General features: G+C 40.3%; 2 protein-coding genes across 2 annotated transcripts in view; one reads left to right on the top strand and one right to left on the bottom strand.

Annotated features, from left to right (window-relative positions):
• The window catches only part of NIFK (nucleolar protein interacting with the FHA domain of MKI67), a 37,750-nt gene that overhangs the window by 16,194 nt on the left and 136 nt on the right, over nt 1-21,420 (bottom strand). The window contains exon 2 of the mRNA XM_083364025.1: nt 15,585-15,661. Within this exon, the coding sequence (XP_083220151.1) occupies nt 15,585-15,661 (77 nt within the window). The remainder of the gene's footprint in view (nt 1-15,584; nt 15,662-21,420) is intronic.
• Nucleotides 1,676-21,174, top strand: ACTL6A (actin like 6A). The gene is made up of 14 exons (XM_083364003.1): nt 1,676-1,889; nt 3,393-3,469; nt 4,220-4,394; nt 6,185-6,285; nt 7,015-7,112; nt 9,069-9,163; nt 9,818-9,924; nt 10,633-10,722; nt 12,636-12,697; nt 13,332-13,446; nt 14,155-14,235; nt 18,036-18,131; nt 19,429-19,515; nt 20,680-21,174. The coding sequence occupies exons 1-14, from the start codon at nt 1,865-1,867 to the stop codon at nt 20,758-20,760; spliced, it is 1,290 nt and encodes a 429-aa protein (XP_083220129.1). The 5' UTR covers nt 1,676-1,864; the 3' UTR covers nt 20,761-21,174.

Genomic DNA, 21,420 nt, shown 5'->3' with positions numbered 1-21,420 from the left:
CAACTAAAGGAAAAAAAAAACAACCTACACCCAGCCCGCCCCCTTTAGCTCCGCCCCCGGGCGCGGCAGCCGACTTTCCCCGTCGCACGCGGACCGCGTCTCAGCCTATCAGAGGGCCCCGACCGAGCCCAAGCGAAGAGGCCCGAGAAAGCGACCCCGCGATAGGTTTGCATATGCCAGGGGTAGGCAACCTCGCCTCTTTTATGACTCGTGGACTTCAACTTCCAGAATTCCTGAGCCAGCATAGCTGGCTGAGGAATTCTGGGAGTTGAAGTCCACGAGTCATAAAAGAGCCAAGGTTGCCTACCCCTGAACTACTGTATGGCTACTAACATAGTTATCTTCAATAATCAACACAAACCAGAATCGTCTCTATATAGATGGTGGGTTTTTTTTGTTTTTAAAAAAAGCGAAATAGATCCAAACATTTTTTAAATATGCCAATATGGGGAGCTGACTGTAAATGTACTTATTAAATGACAAACTTACTGGAGGGGTTTTCTGAGATAGTTCTCTATTCAGCCGGTCTGTAAAACTCTGTAGTAGCGTATTTCCTCCTGCTACAATCACACTACCATAGAGGCCCTGGAAAAGTAAAGCAAGGCACACACATTACTAGACATGTAACTTTCTGTAATCCCCTTTTTGATAAGAGAAAAGATTACACAAGCCTACACAGAATTGGAAAGTAAATCACACACCATGGCTGGCTCAGGAATTCTGGGAGTTGAAGTCCACGAGTCATAAAAGAGCCGAGGTTGCCTACCCCTGAACTACTGTATGGCTACTAACATAGTTATCTTCAATAATCAACACAAACCAGAATCGTCTCTATATAGATGGTGGGTTTTTTTTGTTTTTAAAAAAAGCGAAATAGATCCAAACATTTTTTAAATATGCCAATATGGGGAGCTGACTGTAAATGTACTTATTAAATGACAAACTTACTGGAGGGGTTTTCTGAGATAGTTCTCTATTCAGCCGGTCTGTAAAACTCTGTAGTAGCGTATTTCCTCCTGCTACAATCACACTACCATAGAGGCCCTGGAAAAGTAAAGCAAGGCACACACATTACTAGACATGTAACTTTCTGTAATCCCCTTTTTGATAAGAGAAAAGATTACACAAGCCTACACAGAATTGGAAAGTAAATCACACACCATGGCTGGCTCAGGAATTCTGGGAGTTGAAGTCCACGAGTCATAAAAGAGCCGAGGTTGCCTACCCCTGAACTACTGTATGGCTACTAACATAGTTATCTTCAATAATCAACACAAACCAGAATCGTCTCTATATAGATGGTGGGTTTTTTTTGTTTTTAAAAAAAGCGAAATAGATCCAAACATTTTTTAAATATGCCAATATGGGGAGCTGACTGTAAATGTACTTATTAAATGACAAACTTACTGGAGGGGTTTTCTGAGATAGTTCTCTATTCAGCCGGTCTGTAAAACTCTGTAGTAGCGTATTTCCTCCTGCTACAATCACACTACCATAGAGGCCCTGGAAAAGTAAAGCAAGGCACACACATTACTAGACATGTAACTTTCTGTAATCCCCTTTTTGATAAGAGAAAAGATTACACAAGCCTACACAGAATTGGAAAGTAAATCACACACCATGGCTGGCTCAGGAATTCTGGGAGTTGAAGTCCATGAGTCATAAAAGAGCCGAGGTTGCCTACCCCTGGCATATCCCATCCTTTTCTCCAATTAGGCTGCCTGCTCCGCGACGTCGCTTTCTATTGGCTCTCCGAGGGCAGACGGAGGCGGGACGTCCGGGAGCAGAGGAAGAGAAAGGAGAGGAGGCTGAGGGCTTTGGGGCGCTGGGAGGTGCTGCCGGCGAAGCGGGAGCTCGAGCCGTCATGAGCGGCGGCGTCTACGGAGGAGGTGAGCGGCCCAAGGCGGGAGGAGGCCGCCCTTTCTTTAGCGCGGGGCCGGCGGTGGGCGGAGCTTCTGCGTGCCCTCTCCCGTAGGAATCCGGGCCCCGGCGGCGGCTTTTGGCAGCCTCTCCTTCGCAGGCATGGAAGCGGACCTCCCGGCGCCCTCCTGGGCTTCCCGGTTGGCTGAATTGCTTGCCGGCTTTACGAGCCTCTGGGTGACGCCGTCTTCCCTCCCTGCTGCCCGGAGCCCCTCTTGGTACATGCATCCTGAGGGCTAATGTTTAATCCTGATATTGCCGTATAAAACCTACCCAGGCTTATATTTATATTTCTGTGTGTGTGTATGTATGTGTGTGTATGTATGTATATATGTATATATGTATGTTTAAGTATTTGTCAAGGCTTTTTGAATGGACCTTGCTAATTAACTCTTTCATTCCTGTTTTGGCCCGGCTCAGGGCTTATCCACAGGACATAGTCAACTTACGACAGCTCATTATTTGTGCAAATTATTCAAATTGCTAATAAAGAATTTGGGAGGCTAAGATGATCATTTCGAACTCTTTATGTTCTCATCAGTTAGTCATACCCTTTATCTGAGATTCGAACCCGGGCTGATTATATATCAGGCAGTGTTTTAACCTCCTGAGCCACGGGTTCTTTCTCTCTTATATTAGCTGGAAGGCAAGGCAAATGTATGTAGATTCGAACCTCAGATAAAAAGGGTATGACTGACTGATGAGAACATAAGTTCGAAATGATCATTTCAGCCTCCCTTAAAATTTTTTATTAGCAATTTGAATAATTTACACAAATAATGAGCTGTCATAAGTTGTGACTATACCCTGTGGATAGCCTTGAGTTAGGCCAAAACAGGAAAGAGTTAATTAGCAAGGCATATTCAAATGACTTGACAAATATTTCACACACACACACACACACACACACACACACACACACCTGTCTGTCTGTCTGTCTATCTATCTATCTATCTATCTATCTATCTATCTATCATCTATCTATCTATCTATCTATCTATCTATCTATCTATCTATGTCATTCGGGGTTTTCCCCACGTGTATGTATGTGTGTGTATATGTGTATATTTATATGAAAGACAAAGATCCCTAGAAACAACAATCCCTCACCCAAAAAATCCAACTGTCATCAGCCATAGCCCCAGGGAAGCAGGATATGACCTTTGGGATGTAATAGGATTAATCCACCACCATCAGAATACCAGAAAGGCATACTCGGACTCAGGTGAAAGTTCATGCCACCAGAACATCTCGAAACAAAAGCCCAAGAAGGTATAAAAACCTACTCCCTACTACATGTGGACACTTTTTTTCCCCCAGAGCCATCTTTCTGTCTGGCTCTCCTCTTCAATACACTACAACCTTTTTTCTAAAGCAGTCTCCGTGTTTGTTTATTTCGCGTTTTATCATTAAAATCAAGATAGCACTACTGTGCTGAATTTAAATGATAAATGATGCCTCTCTGTCTGCAGATGAAGTTGGTGCGCTGGTGTTTGATATTGGCTCGTGCACAGTACGAGCTGGCTATGCTGGAGAAGATTGCCCAAAGGTAAGGATGAAAGTGACGTGGTAGATTAAGCCAAGAGCCCTCATAACTGATTAATAGAGTAAAGCATGGATCTATATGAGTGTTTCAGTTTCCAGAATTTCCTATTCCCATGTTGGCTGGGGAATTCTGGCAGTTGATGTCTGCACATCTTAAAATTGCTGAGGCTGAGAAACAACGCTTTGTATAATGGAACAATGGAACACTGGCTCAGCAATTGTGGTCCAGTAATATGTAAAACATTAGTTATGTCCTTATTTGTCATATCTGCTTGATTTGGCATGCTCTGGGTCCCATCTATTATTAACTGATTGTTAATTTTCTCCAGGTTTTCTTTTGGACGATTTGTTCCGTGTTTTATTGTTGCATTTTGGAAACTGCCTACATTTGTAATGGATCGGGCAGCCTATAAATCTAATTATTAATAATTATTGCCCAGCAAAGATTACCTTTCGCTTCTCATATCACTGTATTTTTGCACTCTAAGATCATATCCCTACAAATTCTTTTCTTGGATCATAATCTTTATGCATACAACTCCTTAATTAATAACTCACTTATTGCAGCAGAAGCCTTTCCTAAAGACACTTGGTCAACTTCATCTTGATCTTTGATGGCAGGAGAAGGCTATGGAAATGAGGGGTTCTTCTGCATGATCACTCCTTTTTGTAACGTACACGCTAGTTAAAATAATACACCACAGGTGGTCCATTATATAACCTTACATGTTTGTTCTCCTACTGCTTATTGTAGGTGGACTTCCCTACTGCCATTGGGGTGGTCTTGGACCGAGATGATGGAAGCTCCATGATGGAGATTGACGGTGATAAAAGCAAGCAAGGAGGGCCAACATACTATATAGATACAAATGCCTTGAGAGTTCCTAGGGAGAATATGGAAGCCATTTCACCTTTGAAAAATGGAATGAGTACGGTGTTCTGCATTTTCTCCTTTTAATCTTAAATTTTGGTTGCTATTTTATGGGTACCTCAGAATCTCTGTTTCTGAAAAATAGATTTTGTCTTACTCGGAAGAAGATATGTGGTGGTGGAAGTTGGAAAAACATGGGATGTTTCAAGCCAAGAATGCTAATAGAATAACACAGTACAGGTAGTCTTTGACTTACAACAGTTCATTTAGTGACCATTCAAAGTTTCAATGCCACTGAATGAAGTGACTTATGACCGTTTCTCTCAGTTGTGACTTTTGCAGCATCCCCATGATCATGTGATCAAAATGAAGAGGCTTGGCAACCGGTTCATACTGATGACCGTTGCAGTGTCCCAAAGTCATGTGATCACTTTTTGCAACCTTCTGATAAGCAAAGTCAATGGGGAAGCTAGATTCACTTAACAACCAGATTGCTAATTTACCAACTTCAGTGATTCACTTAACAACTGTGGCAAGAAAGGTGGTAAAATGGGAAAAACTCACTTAACCAATGTCTCACTTAACCACAGACATTTTTGTGCTCAGTTGTGGTCGTAAGTCGAGGACTACCTGTATCCTTGTATATTTCCTTTTTCTTCTTTCGTTTATTATATAGACTTAGTCTGAAATAATGGTTTCCAAGGAAACCTTGTGATTTTTATTTTTTTTTATAAATTGCTATAGAGAAGATGTAACTCTAATTAAATATCAGCATTTGGGAGGAAAACTCTCTTGTACAGTTTGTTCTATCCTGTGGTTGTTCTCCCTCCTGTTTAAGGTAAAAGACAGTGATTCAGTTCAGAGATAAATGTTGACTCATGATTATCCATTACAGTGATTTTCTTATCCTAACCTGGATAAAATCTTAAATGCCTTCTGAAAGCATAGTTTGACTTGCCCAATTATGTTGTCCCTCCAAATAAGAGATGCCAATGATACTTCACCAACGTGTAAACTGGTAGACTAAGGAAGATTGCCTGAGGCATATTCAATACTTAAACTTCTCATACCTTGCTTTCTACTAGTTCTTAACTCTTCAGACACTGATTGAGGTCATATATTGCATTAGTCATAACATGCTTTGTTTGTTCCAGGTAATCCTCACTTAATGACTGGTTGCTTAGTGACCTCCCCAGAGCTACTTAAGACCCAGTTCTGGAGTTCTGGATGCCTACTCCTGGCAGTCACAGGATTGCACTTTGGGTGCCTGGCAACCAGTTCACATTTATGGCCATTTGCAGTGACTGCGATTTTTGGCATTTTTTTTGTTGCTGATTTGTGGTGTTTACTTCCGATTTCCAGCAAAACATGCCCTTTAAAGAAAACATGTTTTGCTTAATGACTACAGCAAAAAGGGATTTAAAATCAAGTACTGTCACATGGTGACTCACCTAATCCCAGTGACAGCCATAATTCTGGGGTCAATTACGGTCACAGGTCAATGATTATTTCATCTGTTATAGGAACTCAATCCATCCGGTTACATTCATTGAACTATTGTTAAAAGTATCCATGGCACATGCTTATCATAGTCAAAACAGACCTAATATGCTATTTTTTTCATTCAATGTGGAATAGTACATTTATAATCCAAAACTGTTATTAATTTTGCTCTGTTAAGTGGTTCATTTTTGGGGGCGGGTTGTTACAATTTTGTCAGTCTATCCTATCTATCCTATGTCGATGGACTGCTCCTATTTTCATGCTGAACCTTGTATTAAAAACATGCCTGCAACAAGCAGATTACATTCCACCGACAAAAGCTGCATTCATTTTATATTGTTACAGTTGAAGATTGGGATAGTTTCCAAGCCATCCTGGATCATACCTATAAGATGCACATTAAATCTGAAGCTTCATTGCATCCTGTTTTAATGTCTGAAGCACCAGTAAGTAAAAATCAGTTTTATTTCTTTCAAAGAACCAATCAAGTTTCTTGCCCAGACATCTGGATTTTTAAGTAGAATATGGGATATGTGCTACATGAAACTTTTTTTTTCAGAAGTTTTGACCAGGAAGGTCTCAAAAATGATTAATATGGAGCCTGGTTCAAGTTCAGCTCCATATAAGATTTGGGAAAGTAACATAAAGCTGAATTGCAGCTGGGATTAGTGAGCTTCCTCTAGTATGGAAAAGTAACATGATACTCTTTCAGACATTCCCAATACTTTTATATAACGTATAACAGTCTGAAAAATCATCTCCAAATAATTAAAGCATGCCACTTCTTTTATTTTTAGTTCATTAACTAGCCAGGTAATTTTTTTAATTTTCTTTAGAGAAAATTATGTTTTTTTTTTCCTTTGCACATTCCCCCAAAGTGTAGAATGGATATGTGTCTGTGTATTTATAGTTATGAGATTGTCTTTTTGGAAGTTTTGCAAAATACATTTATAAAAGAATCACGATTCTGTGGCAGTACATAAAATTAGAAATAGCTATATATTTTGTGATTGAGAGAGTAAAACTTACTTTAGTCTGACAGATATTTATAAATATGGTTACCCAGTTTGCAAGAAATTGGAGGAAATACTGTAATCGAAAAATGTCAAGTCTTCTGCTTCTTCAGTCATAAACAATAATTTTGTATTTTGATAATTTTCTCTGTGCTTTTCTAGTGGAACATTAGAGCAAAGCGTGAAAAACTGACAGAATTAATGTTTGAACATTACAACATCCCTGCATTCTTCCTGTGCAAAACTGCAGTACTAACAGCGTATCCTAGAAAGGTTGAATAAGTGAGCATCATCAAATACTATGTGCTGTTTTAAGGAAACAATTATAAAATTGTTTTTCTAATTGTTTAACCAAGATCCTGTTGCTGTGCGATTTCCCAAACAGGTACAATGAATTGTGAAAACTCATGAATTATGTAGGGAAATCATATTTAGGTTTTTTTTTAAATATAAAAACTGGTTGCATGTTACATTCTTGTATTTTGTTTAAAAATCAGACTTCTCTAGGCTGGTGGCCTCCATTGATGGGGCCATGAGAACAGGAGATTAGAAATAGTCCTACACTTGCAACCATTTTTTCACTGACTGTTCAGAGTTATAATGGCACTGAAAAAAGTGACCTATGACCATGTTTCACATTTATGATAGTTTCAGCATCCCCATGGTCACATGATCAAAATTCAGATGCTTAGCAACTGGTTCATAGTTGCAGTATCCCGGGGTCATGTGATCACCTTTTGCAACTTTCTGATAAGCATAGTCAATGGGGAAGCCAGATACGTGTTACTACCTTAACAATTTCAGTGATTCACTTAACAACTGTGGCAAGAGAGGTGGTAAAATGGGGCAAAACCTCAGTTAACTGTCTTGCTTAGCAACAGAAAGGTTGGGTTCAGTTATGGTTGTAAGTTGAGGACTACCTATATAGAAGTTGCAGCTTAATTCATGTGGAGAGCATCAAATCGCAAGAGACAAAGGTCAGTTAATGGGATTTTGTGCTGGGAAGAACATTGATTGACAATCCACTCTGTGTCAGTAAAAATTAAGTTAATATGCTCTCGACTAGGATTTGGCCTGGCAACCCTTCAAGCGGTTCTGAAGCTTAGTTCCGCCTTGTATACTTGAGAACCACTTTTGAGTGACTTATTTCCCTATGGAAAGATACATGCTCGGCATTACAAGACGAGACAGAAAGGCCCGCACATGGATTAGAGCACAAACGAAAGTATACGATGCCATCAAGAGAGTAAAAGAATTGAAATGGAAACGGGGCTGGTCACATAGCAAGAAGAACTGATGGCAGGTGGACCAAGGCAGTCATAGAATGGATCCCCCTTGATAAAAAGAGTCCATGAAAGAGACCTAAAACAAGATGGAATTGATGACCTCAGCAAGGATTGCAGGTCCAACTGGCCAAAGAAAGCTCAGGATCATATTGGTTGGAAACATACGGAAGAGGCCTTCCTCCTGAAGTAGATAGACAATGGCTGAAATGATGATGATGACAACGGTGGATATAATTTTCTGCCAGTTTAATTCTCTTAAAATCTTCCCCCTCACACAAATAGTCCTTGGCTTACGACTGGTTGCTTAGTGACTATACAAAGTTACAACACTCCAAAAAAGGGACTTATGACCTGGATTTGGAATTTCAATGTCCACCCACCCCACTCCAGTGATGTTACCAAATTTTGGGTGCTCAGCAAGTGGCCCACATTTGTGGCCATTTGCAGCTCCCAGTAGTTGTATGACATCTATCTGTCTGTCTGTCTGTCTGTCTGTCTGTCTGTCTGTCTGTCTATCTATCTATCTATCTATCTATCTATCAATCTATCTATCTATCTATCTATCTATCTATCTATCTATCTATCTATCTATCTATCTATCCATCTCCATCTATCCATCCATCCATCCAGCATTTACCTCTGGTTTTCAGAAAAAAATGCCCCCTAACAAACAATGGGTTTGCTTAATCATGGTGTTTGCCTAATGACAACCACAAAAATGGTCATACAATCAGGTGCCATCACATGACGATCTGCTTTTCTACCATCACATCATATTATTGAAATTGCGGCCTCAGCTATGATCATAAGTTAAAGACTACTTAATATCATTAGATACAAATTCATGCAATACGTAAAAGCCCAACAAACCATGATGTATATGCTGTTCCTGTGCCAAAATTCCACCGTCTTCCTTGACTCTGCAACTAGCTTTGCGAATGGCAGATCCACCGGGTTGATCTTAGATAGTGGAGCAACACATACCACTGCGATTCCAGTCCATGATGGCTACGTGCTTCAGCAAGGTGAGAAATCTTCCAGAATTCTTCCAGAGCTATCCTACTATATTGTTAAGACTTGAGACAAACAAATGACAGGGTTTGTTTGTACCAAACAAAATGAATTAAATAAAGCTTATTTCTGAAAAGCAGCCATTTCTGATGGCCACCAAAAGAGAGAATTTCTAATGGTTCATGAGAACCATTCAGCGATTCCCGCGGCCCGGTAGCCAACAAGCCATGGCTGGTATCGGGCCACGGACCATAGGTTGGGGACCCCTGGGTTAGATAGTCTTGCTGGTGATACTGAGGGCCACTTGGACTGTTAATTTCTGTTCAAAAGAGAATCATTCAGAAATAATGCAGGAAATAAATTTTATAGCCCTTTTAGAAGCCCACCAAAATGTAATGAATATATGAGACACCAAAAGTTCCCTATCTGGTTTCTCTTGAAAGAAGTATCTTTGGTTTCTACAAAAAAAGAGATTTCATCATTTTTCCCTTTTGTTGTGCAGCAAAATACAGTTTCTGGGAACTCAGTGGCCCATGAGGACACAAAGGGTGGCTAGTCTGGCGTTAAGAAACATGAGTTTGTCTGTAAAACAAGTTTCTATGTTAAATGTAATTGTGAGTGGTGGTGGAGTATTAAATCTTTTGATTCCATTTGTGCCCTGCATTTAGGCATTGTGAAGTCACCTCTTGCTGGAGATTTCATTTCAATGCAGTGCAGGGAACTGTTTCAAGAAATGAACATTGAGATCATCCCCCCTTATATGATTGCATCGAAGGTAAGATCCTGCGTTGATAGAATGACAGAAAGCTGCACGTTCTTGTAAATGTGAATCAAGAAGCTGCTTTGAGATTCACAACAGTTCCGGTTTAACAATCGTTTCTCCGACATTAAATCCCATCAGGGTTGGCCTTGGATTTAAATACAATTTAGAGTCATACACAGAGGATGCACCTTCAAAAAAAATGTTTTGATTCTCAGTGTACTTCGCTATTCCAAGACAGAGGTTGGATTTGCACATTAAGGTATAAGCACACCAGGAACTTGTAGTGCTCCATTGATGGTTGAATTACATTATCCAGTATCTTTTACTTTGGTCGTGGATGCTGGGAGTTGTAGTTCAGCTACAATTGAAGCACCCATAGTTTGTCCCTGACATAAACCATTCCACAGTGGCATGAAGCACGAACCCAGTGAATATGATGTTATTGTGCTGAGGAAAGTATTTACAGACGTACAGCTTTGCAAAGCCACAATCTTTTTCATGAGCTGGTTATGTACTTAGAAACAGTAAATGACGAGAACTGAACTGTGAATAGATTTTAGCTTAGTCAGGCTTGAATGTTCTGTTTTCTCTCTCTTGGCTTAAAAGGAAACTCTAGGTACTGTATCCTCAACATTCCTAGGTTTATAACTCCTCTAAGCCATCTACAGAATAATGTATTTGAATGTGGCCTTTTGCAATGACCTTGATTTTATGTTCTAGGAAGCAGTTCGAGAGGGTTCTCCAGCAAACTGGAAGAGAAAAGAGAAATTGCCGCAGGTCACAAGATCTTGGCACAACTATATGTGCAATGTAAGTATTTGCCATTAAGTTAATTTGTTTGGATATAAGAAGCATTTCCTGCAAATACATTGATTTCCGCGATGAATGATTGCTTTAGGAGTCAACTGCTGGTATGGCTGATGGCTCTGATGATTTAAATAGGATTCCTCTACCTCGTGCAATCTATAAGTTGCATTATTAGTAAATGTTGGTGCACTGAAAAATTATAAAATGCATTCTAGATTTTCTGGAGGAAAGCAGATCGGTAGGAAAGTAAAGAGGAAATTAATAGCGTGATTAACATCAGTTATAGGTAGCATTTTACAATGTGATAATCTACTGTAAGGCACGTAAACCACTGTGGTGGCACAGTAGTTAGTATTACAAGCTAACCCTGTCCACAGCCAGGAGTTCAATCCCGACTGGCTCAGGTTGACTCAGTCTTCCATCCTTCCAAGGTCGGTAAAATAATGACCCGGATAGTTGGGGGCAATATGGTGACTCTGTAAACCGCTTAGAGAGGGCTGTAAAGCACTGTGAAGCGGTATATACTAAGTATTATTGCTATATTGGTTCCAGGGGGGCCTTTTCATTAGTCTTCACATTTTAAGGGGATCCTGACATTACTTTGCTCCAGTGGAGTGCCAGTCAGTACAAGTGATTTTTATCTGCAAACCTTGCAAACATTTCCCAGCAACCTGTAAGAGTCTCTTTATTCTCACTTTCCTCCTGGGTGGAATGGGTAACCTTGAACAAAACTAATGGAGGAGAATCGGCATACACCATAAGAGTTTCACCATTCTTATCATTGAAGTGTGCTCTCAGACATGGGAACCTAACTGCAGTATTGATCTAGGGGTCACTTAACCTACCTTGAACGGTTGCTGGAATTGGGTATGTGTAGTTTAATGAAGAGAAGGGTGAGGGGTGACATGATAGCAGTGTTCCCAATATCTCAGGGGCTGCCCCAAAGAAGAGGGAGTCAAGCTATTCTCCAAAGCACCTGAAGGCAGGAGAAGAAGCAACGGATGGAAACTAATCAAGGAGAGAAGCAACCTAGAACTAAGGGGAAACTTCCTGACAGTTAGAACAATTAACCAGTGGAACAACCCGCCTCCAGAAGCGGTGAATGCTCCAACACTGGAAGTTTTTAAGAAGAGACGGGACAGCCATTTGTCTGAAATGGTATAGGGTTTCCTGCCTGACCAGGGGGTTGGACTAGATGACCTCCAAGGTCCCTTCCAACTATTACTACTATTACTACTTCTTCTTCTTCTTCTTCTTCTTCTTCTTCTTCTTCTTCTTCTTCTTCTTCTTCTTCTTCTTCTTCTTCTTCTTCTTCTTCTTATTATTATTATTATTATTATTATTATTATTATTATTATTATTATTACCTCACAAAATAATCAGTTAATGGCTCTTTCCTCATAAGAGTTGACTTTTTCTTCCCTCGTTAAGGCTTGACTCTTTTGTCATAACTGACCTTCACAAGAGTTGGCTCAAGAGATTTGAGTTGAAGAATTGACTTGAAAAGTTGCCTGAACTGGATTGCTTGATCGATGCATTCTTTCTTAAAGATGCTAGCATTTTGGACTTTTTTGGCCATAACCTTGCAGCATTAGAATGGATATTATAGGCTGTCAAGCTCAGTGTTGTGAGTTTAGAAATTCAGCCTAAAGCAGACCTCTGAATATGTGCAGAAAAATAGAGCTCTTCTCCTCTTTGGATATCGTTTCCACTGTGGTACTTGTTACATTACAAAGTTTTTCCTGACCTGTACCTGGATGCTCCTACTTGGATTTCCAAATATAACACTGACTTTAGGAATGCGGTGTCCACATTGTCTAATTTGGAGCGTGGCTTTATCTTTAGTTTTAAAATAAGTATAAAGCAGTATTTGTATCAGAAATCCTTATGTGAAAATATCTTTTCTCCTTCCATAGTGTGTTATTCAGGACTTTCAAGCTTCTGTTCTACAAGTTTCTGATTCATCTTACGACGAGCAGTAAGTCTCTCTTAATTTATAGGAATGTTATGGTGTCTAATATAAGACTGTATTCCAATCTTTTCCAGTCTGAAATTGTAGACTGGTTCCAGTATGAATTTTATAAAATTGGCCATCCACTTTTCCTCTTGGCCTCTTTACTCAACCTTTCCATTTTCTCCCTTAAAATCCTCTCTAAGCAGGCCAAAATTTGTGTTGCCTTTTTTTGTAATCTCTACTCTGGGGTTTTTTTTTGGATGCCACAGTTAGCCTCTGATTGTAGCAACAATATTCCTGGATTTTGCAGAAAATACAGATAGAAATTCCTTTCAGATACTGATGTGGCTCAGGGCAAAAGGTGATCTGGTTTGAAAAACAAAACAAAACTGTTTCTGTCCTTTGTTTTACACAAGAGGTGGAGATTTACTCTTCAGATATTAATTACAGCTCTCCTAATTCGTACGGATTTCTGTGTTGATTAGGGCATATGAAATATTTGTTCAAACATCTGAAAGTTTTCAAGAGATTCTCCCACTGTTATTAAATTGCTTTTTCTCAGGTTTTTTGTAGAGGGGAACATAACTTCTTTTATAAAAAGAGGGAAAAATGTCTATTCACGGAATGTCATTTGTAAATGACTGATTTTTGCCTTCAGGGTGGCTGCACAAATGCCAACTGTACACTATGAGTTCCCCAATGGCTACAATTGTGATTTTGGTGCTGAACGACTAAAAATTCCTGAAGGCTTGTTTGACCCTTCAAATGTAAAGGTAAAACTAAACAAGATGGAATGGATATAGATGCTTTGTTTTCAGTGACAGTTCTATGGAAACAGGTGGAAAATCTAGAATCTTCATTTTGTGGATTACAGAAAAGTCACTGTGTTTTGTGTTTTAATGACATCTGATGTGGAGGCTCTTATTCTACATTATAGTAAATTTATTTTCCAAGAATTTGTAGTTCATGATTTTGTTGTTTTCTGAGAAGAGATTTTAATTCTGCATCTCAGGTAGTCCTCGAGTTACAACTGTAATGGAGCCTGCCTATTACGGTTGACAATCATGGCAGTTATAAATTGTGATGGTCATAAATGAGGTCAGTCACATCACTGACTTGATTTTATGACCTAAAGTGACCACCATGGTTATTAAATGGCCATTGTGGTCCTTAAGTGAACCCATGGTTCTCTGTGCACCAAATATGTCGAAAACCAGGAATAAATGCCAGATTTCAGCAAAACCATCATAAAATGTGGTCATATGAAATACTGAAGCAATTTAATTAGTTATGAACTGTATCAGAACAAGGAAAAAGAAGAGATTCTGTGCCACACATACTTTTTTCTACTTACTAGAATTATCAGATGAAGCTTCCGTTTCATGAAAGTACTGTATTTCAAAAAAGGCTCACAAGAGTTCCTACTAATTCTACTTCTGATGTAATAGCAATTAACGCTAAACATTCTTTCTCTTTTCTAGGGCTTATCCGGCAATACAATGCTTGGTGTGAGCCATGTGGTCACCACCAGTGTTGGAATGTGTGATATAGACATTCGGCCGGTAGGTATTAATTAGGCATAATGAGAGTCTTTATTTTTTTCTTGATTAAAATTCGGAATGGAAGCAAGAACTATGCTTTGATGCAGAACTCTGCACTGTTCAGGGCTACTTGAAATCTCAGTTGTATTTTTACACTTGATCTTAGCCAAAAGGCCAAGAGGCAACAAAGCTCAGTTGTATTTTTCAGGTAAACCCAGATGTAGCGCAAAGGCTGCAGATCGGGTGACTGCTTCAGTTCTTGGGTCAAAGACAGGCTTGTTGAATGTGCTTAGCTAAACCCTAAGAAGAATCAGGTTGGAAATTCCAACATTCTACTCACATATGGCTCAGAAGCTGTTTACAAAGAGCTTATAAAGAGAAGAAGGGGCGAGCAAAGAACACTCCGGCTTGGTGGAGCAGTGGGCTAATGCCTCCTTAAGTAACACCAGCTGCCTGCAATTAGTGCAGGTTCGCATCCCACCAGGCTCAAGGTTGACTCAGCCTTCCATCCTTCCGAGGTAGGTAAAATGAGGACCCAGATTGTTGGGGGCAGTAAGCTGACTTTGTAATAATGCCGCTTGCCCCCCCCCAAAAGCCCTAATAAGCAAGCATATACATAGAATGAAGGCTACTGCTAAGCTTGTAAGCCGCCCTGAGTCTTCGGAGAAGGGCGGGATATAAATGGAATAAAATAAAATAAATAAATAACATCAAAACTGATACAAAGATGAATATCCAACAACTGAAAGAAACTGTGCTTGACAGGCTGGCATGGAGAGGACTTGCCTATGAAGTCGCCAAGAGTTGGACACGACAGAGGTGTTAAAACAGCAACATAAAAGAGTACACAAATTGTGTTATGAGAGAAACCCCTTTTGTTTTTATGTTTTGCAGGAAGGATTGCCAAACATACTGTTAACAGAGCTATTTGATATTCAGAACTGATAGTCTGATTTTCCCCCGGATTTCCCTGATCTGTCATTCCAGAATTAGGGTTGCGATAAAAACCAGGCAACCCTTGTTTATATATTAAAATGCTGAGAAATCACACGTTTTAGCTTCTAAATAGTTAAAAAGAAGATGGGTACCACCTTTTAAAGATTAAACTGCCGAGTGTCTGTCTGTCTCTCCTTGTTTAGTGGGGTGCTCTATCAAGAATCACTTCCTTTTTCTAGAGCAAGAGTCTTCAAACTTGGCAACTTTAAGACTTGTGGACTTCAACTCCCAGAATTCCTCAGCCACCCCTGGCTGGCTGAGGCATTCTGGGAGTTAAAGTCCACAAGATTTCCAGTTGCCAAGTTTGAAGAGCCCTATTCTAGAGGAAACGCTTCCCTGGTTATAGGACGATAATTTATAAAAGAATTAAGTACCGGGTGATGAGAAAGTGCATCTTTGCCTTGTTGCCGCCTCCTAGGTTCTTTTTGTATCATCTTGGGAGACAACTGATCTAAAAGGACTATATAAATACTTCAGTGACACTGATGATTATACATTTTGTATGTCAAAAAGCTCAATTGCAACGGTGGAGTGCTTTACCTTTTTAAATTATGTGTCTTTTAAAAGGCAGCTAAGGGTGTTTCAGATGAATGTTCTTCCAACTTTTTGAGGCTGTTCAAATTTTAGGAGATAAGCAGCAAACGTAGAAACAAATGTTTTGGCCCTATCTTTGTCAATTGTAAACCAATTTAATGTTACTGTTTATTGTTTTAATGTTTCTTACTGGTTTTTAAATTATTGTAAACCGCCTACAGGCAAAACGGGTGACATATAAGTTTAATAAATAAATTATCAGCCACGTTGACTTGACATCTGAAATGAGGAACTGAATTGATGTTTGGGGCAAAGAATGCTGATACTTTTTGTGACCCTTTGCCATCTGTCACAATTTGGAATGGGTAGATGATGAAAATCCAAGCATAAATGCTGGCATTTTTGGTAGCCAAAGTTGCAGTTTGCTCCATATATCAGCATATTGAGAATTGTTCTGTAGTACTCCTTGTGTATATAATTTAATTTAATTTAATTTAATTTATTGAGATTTTTATACCGCCCTTCTCCCAAGGGGACTCAGGGCGGTTCACAGGGCATAAATATAAATAACAATACAAACATTAAAAACAATTAAATCAATGCCCAAGTTAAAACCAATAATAAAACAAGCCTATATAAAAACAACCCATGTACCCCCATCAGGCCAGACCCGCTAGTTCAAATAAATGGGTCTTCAACCCGCGACAGAAGGATCGGAGGTCTGATGCCATCCGGAGCTCTACCGGCAGTTGGTTCCATAGCGCCGGAGCACCCACAGAGAAGGCCCTCCCCCTGGGGGCCACCAGTCGACATTCCTTGACAGGAGGCACCCTGAGGAGGCCCTCTCTGTGGGCGCGCACAGGGCGGAGGGGAGTCGACGCCGGCAGCAGGTGGTCCTCGAGGTATCGCGGACCCATGCCATGTAGGGACTTAAAGATCATAACCAAAACCTTGAACCTTACCCGGAAGACATAAGGGATGCGGTGGCTCAGTGGGTTAGGACGCTGAGCTTGTTGATCAGAAGATCGGCAGTTTGGTGTGTCAAATCCCGAGTGCCGCATAACAGAGTGAGCGCCTGTTAGTTATCCCAGCTTCTGCCAACCTAGCAGTTCGAAAGCATGTAAAAAGGCAAGTAGAAAAATAGGGACCACTGTGGTGGGAAGGTAACAGCGTTCCGTGCGCCTCCGGTGTCTAGTCATGCCGGCCACATGACCACGGAGACTTCCTCGGACATCCTCGGCTCTTCGGCTTTGAAACGGAGATGAGCACCAGCCCCTAGAGTTGGAAATGACTAGCACGCATGTGCGGGGGAACCTTTACCTTTACCTTACTCCTTGTGTAGTATTTATGAAAACATACCTGTTCGAACAAGCCGGCCTGGCCTGAGGGGGGATTGGTGGGGTTTTACTATCATTTTATTGGGGTTTTATTAATGTATTTATTGTTGGGCATGTATTTAATTACTTTTTAATTTTTGTAGCTTTGTGTTTTATTCTTGCCCTGTACACCGCCCTGAGTCCTTCGGGAGAAGGGCGGTATAGAAATATTAATAAATTAAATTAAATTAAATTATGGACAGAAGTAACTTGAGATTGCTAGAGAGCCAGTTTGGCATAGTAGTTAATGCATCAGAGTGGAAACCTAGAAACCATGAATTCTACTCCCCTTAGGCGCTATACCTTGGGTACCCTTGGGTTAGTCACTTTCTTTCAGCCCTAGAAAAGAAGCAATGGCAATCTTGTCTGAAAAACCTCACTAAGAACCTTGCAGAGTCTTGCCCAGGCAGCCTCTGAGAACTGGACACAATTGACTAGGAAAACAACAACAGCAACAACCCCGAGATTCTACTGTAAATAGAACCAGGAGCATCACCACAAGAGCTTGACTTCAGGAAATCCAATCTGGCACGTATTTGCAGAGTTGGGCTGTTTTAGTTTTTAAGCGCAGAGTCCACCGTGTGCAGACTTGGTAAAGAATCCAAATTGTGCTGCTTGTCTCATGTTTATTGAATTAGGGGTTCCTGTTTCCAAAATACTGTTTAGTGTGGAATTTTAAATATGCTTTATATTGTGGCAGACTCCGATTAAAAAAGGGACCTTCTGCACAAGGACCCCTCCCGGGTTTTACATTTGTTAGTGGAAATTACCTCCTTGCCCTGATGAACAAGTAATATAAGGGTGTGATTTACTTTCCAATTCTGTGTAGGCTTGTGTAATCTTTTCTCTTATCAAAAAGGGGATTACAGAAAGTTACATGTCTAGTAATGTGTGTGCCTTGCTTTACTTTTCCAGGGCCTCTATGGTAGTGTGATTGTAGCAGGAGGAAATACGCTACTACAGAGTTTTACAGACCGGCTGAATAGAGAACTATCTCAGAAAACCCCTCCAGTAAGTTTGTCATTTAATAAGTACATTTACAGTCAGCTCCCCATATTGGCATATTTAAAAAAAATATCTAATCTATTTTGCTTTTTTTAAAAAAACAAAAACAAAAAATAACCCCACCATCTATATAGAGACAATACTGGTTTGTGTTGATTATTGAAGATAACTATGTTAGTAGCCATACAGTAGTTCAGGGGTAGGCAACCTTGGCTCTTTTATGACTCGTGGACTTCAACTCCCAGAATTCCTCAGCCAGCCATGCTGGCTCAGGAATTTTGGGAGTTGAAGTCCACAAGTCATAAAAGAGCCAAGGTTGCCTACCCCTGCCATAGTTCAAAGAATTAAGTTAGCGCTGTGTGTTTTAGCAAGTTTGGGCTTAGATTTTTGGTAAATCTCTCCTCTTTTTGCTTCACCTGAGTTGAAATTTCCCATGAAACTGAGACAATATGTGGTTTCAAAGACTGTATTGGGAATTTGATAGTAGAGGTAGATGCTTCTGAAGTGAAAAATAGCATGGCTGAGCATGTTTCTCAAGCAGCTTTACTGGCCTGTGCTAAAGCAACAGGATGGTTGGCTTACTATATAATTAGAGTTTATGAAGTTGTAGACAGCCTTCTCATTGTTCGGTTATATCCAGATGAGGTGGGATTATAAATCTTCGAACGATGAGGAATCTTGGGCGGTGTAGTCCCAACATGCGAAAGGCATTTACTGAGGAAAGAATTGTACTCTCTTCCATCATTTTTCTTTCCCTCATTGTTTATATGATAGGAATGTCTAGTGTTAATTGGCCAGTGTAGGATTTGGGGAATGCTCATGAATGTGGAATGGGATTAAGTTTTCCAGGCATAGCTTTATGGTGATATTATAGGAAGGTGTGGCTACTTCCTGCTCTTTCCTGGGGTTTTTTAAATCTTGCTGGGATTTTTAAACTTGCAATAGCAAAATGCAGAATAGCATTTATTTGGGGAGGTCAGAAATAAGATGGAAATGAAGCCATCGTTCCTTCCCCCCCCCTTCACATCTCCCACTTTTATCTTTATTTGGAGGAGAGCATAGCACAAGTAAAAATCACTCATTTTGCTATTCAATTTTTGGGATGCAGCCGTTGGATATTAGCGAATTAGAGCAGGCTTTCCCTTCCGACATACAGCAATAAACCTGGTTGAATTGTTGAGGTATGACTTGAGCTGTTTGGCCTATGTATTCTACAGTGATGAATGTAAGCAAATATTACCAGTTCTCCTTTGGGAAGCCTCCCAAGGACACAATCACCATTAATCTCTTTTTCTGATTTCAGAGCATGAGGTTGAAGTTAATAGCAAACAATACAACGGTGGAGCGAAGGTTTAGCTCCTGGATTGGCGGTTCCATTTTGGCTTCTTTGGTTAGTAAACTATTCTGGCTGCTGATGAGTCCTAAAAAGACTGCGTAACAGCAGGGAATGTGATTGAGAGAGAAAGGGGAAAAAAGCATTGAATTTTGAACGTACAGCTAGTCCTTGGCTTATGACTTGTTCACTTAGTGACTGAAGTTACGATGGAGCTCCCCAGGGATACTTAGGACCTGAATTCAAAGTTATGCCAGCTGCGGCCCTCTTGCAATCATGGGATGGCATTTTGAACACTTGGCAACCAGCCTGCATTTACACCCATTTGCGGCATCCAGCAGTCACGTGACTGTGATTTATGTTTTTTTTCCTGGAAAGTGGTGTTTACTTGGGGTTTACGGCAAAAGCAACCATTGTGGACAATGGGATTTGCTTAATGGCTGCTGCAAAAAAGGTTGTAAAATCGGGCGTGGTGACTGGCTTAATCACTGGTGTGACTTACAGCCATAATTCCTGGCTCGCTTGCAATTATAAACTCAGGAATATCTCTGATAATGGGGTTGGGAAGCAGGCCCAAGGCCAGTAGGGACCCTGAAGGGTGGGAGTCAGCGCATGGGGTGTTTCAGGTACGGGGCAGGCATTCTCCCACCCAAAGCACCCTGTGCTCCATTTAATGACCGCATCTGGAAGAGCAAGGGTGGGATCACTAAGTGAGGTACTTAAATGACTGCATCGAGGAGAGCTGAGGTAGGATCGTTAAACAAGGCAATCGCATAGGCACGCTTACCAATCGTTACAACTTGGTATCATATTTGGAAGGCTCCATTATGGTGATTAAGTTGAGGACTACCTATACCGGGGGTAGGCAGCCTTGGCTCTTTTATGACTCGTGGACTTCAACTCCCAGAATTCCTGAGCCAGCCATGCTGAGGGGAAAAGGAGAGGTTTCCAAGCTGAGCCATGCTGGCTCAGGAATTCTGGGAATTGAAGTCCACAAGTCATAAAAGAGCCAAGGTTGCCTAGCCCTGACCTATACAATCCAAACTAGGCCTGGAGAAGGATGAAAACAAGAAAACGCTGCAATAAAGTTGGGGGGACTTGGAAGGGGAACTGAGAAAGCAAGAACCATAGTGTAATCTCGTATGGTAGGTTGTGCATAACTTAGTTTCTGCGTGCCACAAATATTTATTGCAAGATGACTACGTTTATTTTTTTTTATAGGGTACCTTCCAACAGATGTGGATTTCCAAGCAAGAGTATGAAGAAGGGGGAAAGCAGTGTGTAGAAAGAAAGTGCCCATAAACCCCGTGACTTTTTAGGAATCTGCCTTCCTGTTGCTTCTATTATTTTTTTATAGCTTTAGTATACTCAGGAATTGAAACTTTGTCTCTTTTGTAGGAAGTGTATACTTTTTGTGCATCCCGATTTTCAAGTTTAAAAAAAAAATCCTAATATTTGAAAAGGCCAAACTTGTCCTGTCACAGCACATGGATGCTTTTATCCATTGTAAATGCAATAACTTTTATACAAACTTTTTTTAAAGAAATAATTTTGTATAAATTTATCTATTTTCTGCAAGAGAAATTCTCCTGGAGACTGATCTATAAATTATGGATGTAATTTCTTGCCTTCGGGTAAGGATGGAAAAAAAAGACGTGGGTCTGCTTACAGATTAATCTTACCAGTACTTGTGCTAGCAGCAATAAATTTCTCTAGTTTGGCTTTCTGGCTCCTTTATTTTCCATCGTACAGTCAAGTAAAGGTTCTGATTTTTTTTTACACCTGGAGGTTGATTTTATGTCTGCATATTTCTATTACATTTTGCATAGTCGTAGAAGGTATATAAATGATACTGTTGAATCTTCACCAGTGTGATTATCTTGATAATGATATTGATCCAATGCTCAAAAGAATCAACAGTGTTCTGGATCTTGGCTTATTTATTCAAAGATGCATTAGAGA

Source organism: Vipera ursinii (genome assembly GCF_947247035.1).
Source record: "Vipera ursinii genome assembly, chromosome: 5".
In the NCBI taxonomy this organism is placed as follows: Eukaryota; Metazoa; Chordata; class Lepidosauria; order Squamata; family Viperidae; genus Vipera; species Vipera ursinii.
This window is presented reverse-complemented; position numbering and strand designations above follow the sequence as displayed.